This window comes from Nematolebias whitei, chromosome 6 (assembly GCF_014905685.2).
Source record: "Nematolebias whitei isolate Nwh7 chromosome 6, NemWhi1, whole genome shotgun sequence".
NCBI lineage: Eukaryota > Metazoa > Chordata > Actinopteri > Cyprinodontiformes > Rivulidae > Nematolebias > Nematolebias whitei.
In genome coordinates this window covers 39862372-39869827 of record NC_056503.1, presented here as the reverse complement: position 1 = coordinate 39869827, position 7456 = coordinate 39862372, and the positions used below count along the sequence as shown (strand labels likewise).

The window sequence follows — 7456 nt, the reverse complement described above, 5'->3', positions numbered from 1 at the left end:
CATATATATATATGTATATATATATATATATACATATATATATATGAATAAAACTTAAAAAAAACTTTTATATTTAGCTTATATTTGTATATGGTAAAAGCAGCGTTGAAGATGAAACAGTAATTAGAGGTAATTAGTTTAACTACACTTGCGGACCGCCCTTTACATTCAGCACACTATTAATCTGAGCCCTCTGTAATTAATCTGCCATTTGATCTGTTGACTTAACCTACAGCATTTTCATCAAGTTAAAAGAGCAGCAGGCCTGCTGTGAAAAGCTTCATATTGGTCGTTGTTTGCTGCTGCTCTACACTTACAGCTTTAAGTGAAGCACAGAATTCAACACTTCACAGTATTTTTTTTCCTTCAACACTAATAAACCCTTTTAGACATCAGGGTGGAATAAATTAGTCAAAGATTTTAGCATAATAAGGAAAGGCACTTATAAAACGTTGAATGTCAAAGGTGAAACAAATCCATTACCCAGAAGCAGCAGGACAAAAATGTGTTTACAGTGAAATTGAATGAATTTATGGGAGTGGGAGAGTGACTCACCTCTTTCACTGTGAAACTTTCTGCATGTTTTCACAGCGACAAATAAATCATCTTTTTTTGCAGGCACCCCCTGGAACGAAAATCAAACAATGAACAAACCAGATCTATTAAAACCACAGGTTCTATATTAAATTGTATTCTTGAAAACATTTGGATTTCAGATAATGTTGAATGTCAGGAGTTATTTTTAGCACTGTCTTTAGTTAAAGTCAGACCAAGGCTGATAACCACACTGCATGTTTGACCAATTCAGAATTTATTACTTAATTAGATATCAAATGTTGATGATTAATTTCAAAACCTCTGATGCTGTTTTGTTTAGTTTTTTACATCATTACAACAAGAAAAAAAAAAAAAAATAATTCAAGCAATTGGATCTCAAAGATAACATTTAGCAGTTTTGTCATGTGTTTATGCTTAATGTAATGTACAGTAGTCCCTCGTTTATCGCGAGGGTTTGGGACACCCCCACCCCCCCACTATAAGTGAAAAACTACAAAATAGGGATACAGTAGTCCAAGTTCAAGTAGTAAACGTTATTGTCATTATCATCTCACGTGGTGCATGAGATGGAAGGAAATTATGTACACAAGTAGTAGTAGTAGTAGTAGTAGTAGTAAGTAGTAGTTTAATTTAGCATTTAAATACAAGTATATTATAAACCCTTCCCACAATCTTATAATGTCCCTAACAATTTTCTAAACTCTAAACGCTCTAAAAGAGCACTGCATGTCATGATCTCAGCTCTATGCCTCCAGCTGCTCTCTACCTCCACTGCTCTCTGCCTCCACTGCTCTCTGCCACCTGCCAGCGCTCTCGGTCACGCCCGCTTCTCCGTTGCAGAGCGGAGATCTGACATGCTGCAGGAGGAAGCTTCTCCTGCAGCTGTGGGCTGCACACAGGTGCAGCAGGTGCTGAATAATTTAAAATAATTTATTTTACATAAAAATTCCATGCCGATCGTGCGGCTCATCCATCAATCAGCGAATTGTGTCGTGTCCAATCTTACTTTGAAAAACCACGATAGAGCGAGTCCGTGAAAAACAAACAGCGAAGTAGCGAGGGACTCTGTAATGTAAAAAAACAACAACAAAAAAACCCCACTGGCTTCATTAATGGATTCACCTCTGAACAGAAACATCAAATGTTACCAAGCTGTGAGTGAAAAAAGCATCTATGACAAAATAATGACCCTAAACATATTAAAACATACAATAGATACTTATAGAAGTCCATTCAGAAGGGTTTGCTAAGGCATTCACAGCTGCATAATTGGCCACATGTTGTTAAATGCCCACATATTTACTCTAACGCACCAGAATCTGCAAACACTGACCATGCACAGCATCTGGCTTTGCTCACATTAAAGGACTGTAAGGCAGACAAAATAAAAAAAAATACTACATATCTTTCAAGATTGAGCTCATCGGTGAAAACATTTTGTAAGACCTCAGAACCTTATGGAGGCTACGGTACATTCCAGCTATGGGTTTACTGTGTCAGGTTATTGCCTAATGTACAAAGGATGTGCTTTACTGCCGTTCCTACACTGAATGTTGCCCTCCGCCTCCTGGAATCAGTCTCCTGAGACTCTTGACTCTTTTGTTGGCACTGAGGCCAGATGTGGTTCTGGCTGCAGTTGGCAATTTGCCATGCAACTATTGTGAGAAAAAAAAAAAAATCCAATTATGATATGCCACCTTCTGTTCGAAACTTCCCCCAGAATAGTTGTTAAATTTGTGACGTCAGTGTTTCTATGCTGTATGCTCGAGTTGTATAAAATAAGTGTTCTTATGAGGACAGCGATGCCAATAAATTGGAGAGGAATAAATTGGAGAGGAATAACAGCCAGGAATCAAGTTGGAGACTAAAATAGTACATTCAGTATGTGTGATCTGAATAACAAACGTAGTTTGGATGGAACTTTTCTTTTCTGTCAAAAGTGTCTCAAAGGGGAGGATGAAAAATTAGAATAGGGACACCTTCAGCTCAGTTCTTGCATCCCTAATATAACTTATTTCACCCAGTCAAAACATTTACTCGTCTTCACAACATCACACATTATTTTATGGAGGGTTGGAGGATGTCAATGCATAAAATAAGCTACATAGGAAAACACTGACCTGAACTTTGATCTGACAGCATGATGGCTTAGTGCTAGCATCGTTGCATCACAGCAAAATGCTCCTGGGTTCAAACCCCAGTTTGGACCTGGAGTCTTTCTATGTGGAGTTTGCATGTTCTCTTTGTGTTTGCATGGATTTTCTCTAGGAACTCTGGTTTCCTCCCACAGTATAAAAACATGCATGTTAGGCTGCGTTCAGGCACAGCCTCCCTTGCAGAAGAGATCTGTAAGCTCAGTGGGGTTTTCTTTATTGAATAAATGTTAATAATAATAATAATAATAATAATAATAATAATAACATACATGAAACTTAATTTGAAATATCCTCTTTTTTAAGAATAAAAGTACAGCACCTTCTATAATTTTGGGTACACGTACTTGCACTGAATAGCTCTGCTTCTGAAGCTGCAGCAGAAATTGGAGCTGACTGTATAGTTCTTTGCTCATGTTCACTACGTCTGAGATGCTTACGGGAAAAAAAAAATCCTCACTTTGAAAAAATAATCTGTACACAATCAGAAACTGAACAAACTGTGACTCCAAAAGATGATGTGTGACATGTAGGCTTACATCCAATGATTATTTATTGGGAACTGAATTAAAATCTGTCCAGTAGATCATGAAATATTTTGCTAACAGATGGTGCTTATGCCAAAGTTTTAAGCAAAGATGTGCAATGTATAGTGCTTCCATTCATCTACAACCACAACAATCTTTTACAGCAACAATTGCTTGTGAGATCAGATCAATAAAGTTCTATCTTATCTTATCTTTTAGCTCTATATCTGTAAAACTGGCTGAGATACAGCCATTTTTGTGTGTTCCAAGGTTGCTTAGTTGTTGGCCATCTTGGGTGAGGTTGACTTCAAAAGTTAATCAGTTGTAGTTGTACATCTGTCCAGTGGATCATCAGATATTTTTGCTAAAACAGCAGGCAAATGAACCCAGATACTGTACATACATTGCCCTTTCACCTTTTTTTATTATCTTTTTTTTAATCAGGCAAATCACACTGAACTAACAGATCTCTTTTCAAGGGAGGCCTGGGCCTGAAGGAGGCCTAACATACATGCTTTTGGACTGTGGGAGGAGACCGAAGTACAGCACAGTAGTAACCTCAATTATCACAGGGGTTATGTTCCAAACACCCGTGATAGGCGAAAAGGAACATTATGCTTATTTTAGTATTTACATACTTTTTAAGGCTTTATAAACCCTTCCCACACTCTTGCAATGATCTAAACTCAAACCTATGTAATTTTAACAACATATGTATATGTACTGTACAGTACTGAAAAATTTTAATCACCAGCTCTGCAGATCAGCAGCTCAGTTCTGGTTGGGCTTGGTTCTGGTTGGGCTTGGTTCCGGTTCTGCAGACCTACCCTACAGTGACGGAGCCCACCGCCCCGTCCAGGTTGATGTGCACGTGGATAATTGAGCTTCAGGAAGCTTTAGGATTATTTGCGACTTTCCTGCCAGTTCTGTGACCTTAATAGATTAATAGATAGTGTAGATTTGCGTTGCAAAACTTTCCCTCCATTTCGGCAGAAAGCAGCAGCTGGAAGCACTGTTGGCTTCTGGGTAGTGCAGTTCTTTTAATTGGAGTTACAGTATAGGTTTATTGAAAGAAAACTACAAAATGGCGCCTATCCGTTTTTCTTTCCATTAACTTTATATCCCATAACGTTCCAATCATGTGAGTAATATTAAAGTTGACAATCGTTGAAAAATTGCGAAGCAGCGAGTCCGCGAATTTCGAACCACGAAGTAGCGAGGAACTACTGTACCTGGAGAAAACCCACGCAAACATGAAGGAGCAAGCAGACTCCACACAAAAAGACTCTAGGGCCAAACCAGGGTTGAACCCATAACGTTTATGCTGTGAGGCAACTGTGTACCACTAAGCCACCATGCTGCCTTTGGTGGTGGTGAAAATTGTCAGTTAACATAAGACAAATTTATTATGTCACATTGAATGTAGTAAATATCATATAATGTCAAAAATGAGCAAATGAGATTAAGAAACAGAAACTACTTTCCCCTAAAATTTACTTTTTAATTTTAATGTCCTTGGTTCGTTAACAATAAATGAAACAAACAGTGGTCAGATTACGTCTTCTTTTTAAAAACCTGTCCTAATTAATATAAATTAATACTAAAAAGCTTAAACAATTTAAGGAAAAAAAACAACAACCTGGAAACAATGCAGGTGGGTGTTGCTTAGCAACAGAGGATAATTTCTTGGCGGACAACTAAATTAAATTTGGCAAAACAAAACAAGACTTCTGTCGTCTTCGGTTAATGGATTGTGCTTTACTAAATGGCCTATAAAAGCAAGGTTGACCCTCTCTCTGAAACGTTGGTGCTGCTTGGACTGGAAATTGGTACGGAGGATGAACAGAATAGATCATCACATGGCTGCCTGTAACTAGCTGCACGCTGCTTTTGATTTTATGAGGTCATTTAACTTTGCTTCTGTTCCATTTCCTGGGATCCGAGGACAATCAAACTAATCTGCTCACAGAGTGGATACTCACACACACTGGGGGCACTTTGCTCAGAGAGGTTGCACAATCCTGAGCGAGAGGAGAGTCCTTCGGCTCGGTGCACAATTGAGGAACGGCAGTGAGATGGGGGCCCTTCCCGTTGTCCCAGATATACAAAGCAATCTGCAACGATACAAATTGATCTAATCAAGCTAACAAGCTTAAAACGGAATGCAATCTTCAGACATAAGTAAATTATAAAATAAAATGTAATACTGTGTATTATTACAAGGAAAAAACCTCAGCAAACCTGATGGAGGCAATAAATAAACGATGCAATAAAGAAAAGGAAGGGGGGAAATGGAGCTGGCGAGAATGGCTGTAAGCCTTTCTAATAAAAGCAAAATTAATTTTTTAGAGTTTAGCTCAAGAAATCTGCAGGGAAATGCTCTAGCAACGCATTATTTAAAGGGAATAATAAAAACCATCTTTGCGATTGTGACAACGGTTTAAATCAAACCAACAGAAGTTGATGTTTTGCCGAGTTATAGCCTGGTGATAATTTTCCATTTATACACAATGGAAATGTAGGATTTTTTTTTCATTCAAAGCTGTTGGAAATAACTCTTGCTATCTCCAGCTGAACCACCTTTTTCAGGATAAGCTTGATAAATCTGACGCTGTGTGAACTCAACGGAATCCCACAATGCCTCTCTGACTGAATTTCAGTGATAAAAAATGAGCTTCAAAACAGCGCCATGACAATCCTCCAAAGTAATGAGATTTTACTTCAAGGTTGGATGGCTTTCATACTTTGCTCTTTTTATGCAAACAGATTAGACGGTAGCAGGCTGACATAGACTTGAGTCTAAGAAACAAAACAGTTAGAAAACAGTGGAAAAAAAAAAACAGGTCTTCAGGTCTTGCCTCGTGTTTCAGGTCAATAGTGAAGTCTGATTTAAGCGGATCGTCTCTCACTTTGTTCGCAAGCCTAAAAAACACAAAAACAAATCACACGTCTTGAAATGAAATGCACTCCAAATATACCCTTGTCTACAAATTCTTGAAAGATGTGTAGTTATTAACTTGTTTTACTGACAGATTTGCTTCTCGTACGCACCGAACAACAAGAGGGATGCTCAAAGCCCAAGCAGCAGCGAAGTCGGGGTATTTGAAGTTGGAGGGATTCTCTGCAAAGGCGTAGTGATGGATGATGGTCGACTCTTCATCATGCAGAGGTTTACCAAGAAACCACTCCTGTATGTATAGGAGACGCATTTCAGTATATTAAAGCAGCGTAAAAAATACCTTTTAATATAAACATACTTTGATACTTCATGAAAAGAAACATTTGGGCTTCTGCACTAATTAGGAAGTTTTCACGGTGCACTTGTCAGAAAATCTTTGAAATTATTTCCAGTGAGCAGGTTTGCTACTGGCAGGGGAAATAATGAGAAGTTCTGATAGAACAAACTTCCAACATGTCAGCAACTAAGTTTTTAATGTTTGACATATCTGGAGTAAGAACCATCTTTAGAATTGCATCTGTAGCTGCACAACTATGTCACACAAGCATGTCTGTAACAAGTGCATAAAAAAGCTATAGTTAAGACAGTTAAACAAACTGATTGTTACATGATGCATACAAGCATAATGACCCAACTGTAAAACATGTGGTGGTGTCGTGATTTGAAGGTGTTGTATTCTATCTGAGCATCGAAACAGATCGCCGTCAGCACTTTTTCACTTAGTACATTTAATGTAAGCGTAGTTAATTCTGAAACAATAAAAGATCTTCCTGTGAACAGCAGATCATGTGCGCCAACTTTCCTATCAAAGTCATGTGAACTAGCTGGAAATGTTTTGTGTCAGGGAGTACAAGGCAAACATTAAAATGAGATCAATTGCATTTCCTGCAAAAAAATGTAGTGTGAACGCTTATTGCAAAAGAACTTGCTGAAACACAGCTGAAATTAGCTACAAACATGCTGAAATGTGTTTGAAATGCAATACTAAGTCTACTTTAGCAGAAGAAAGCAGAAAGAACACATATTTGCTGGATTTGGTTTAAATAAGGAGAAGTAAGCACAAAAATAGTTAATTGGCTTAAAAAAAAAGCTGAAGTTAGCACAAAAAAACTGAAAAATAGCTGAAAAGGCAGAAATAAGCTTAAACAACTACTCTGGTAGAAGTGGAAAGAGATGAAAGGTGCTCCAAAAATTTGGAATTAGCTAAAAATGCTAAAATTACCATAAAACAGCTAAATAGTAGCTGAGATAGCAAAAAA

The 7456-nt window shown here is 37.8% G+C and overlaps 1 protein-coding gene across 1 annotated transcript in view; it reads right to left on the bottom strand.

Annotated features, from left to right (window-relative positions):
* b3glcta (beta 3-glucosyltransferase a) overlaps window positions 1-7456 on the bottom strand; it is a 54705-nt gene that overhangs the window by 16632 nt on the left and 30617 nt on the right. Inside the window, exons 6-9 of the mRNA XM_037677879.1 lie at window positions 6290-6426; window positions 6097-6160; window positions 5221-5352; window positions 556-625 (exon numbers count right to left, since the gene is read on the bottom strand). Of these exons, the coding sequence (XP_037533807.1) occupies window positions 556-625; window positions 5221-5352; window positions 6097-6160; window positions 6290-6426 (403 nt within the window). The remainder of the gene's footprint in view (window positions 1-555; window positions 626-5220; window positions 5353-6096; window positions 6161-6289; window positions 6427-7456) is intronic.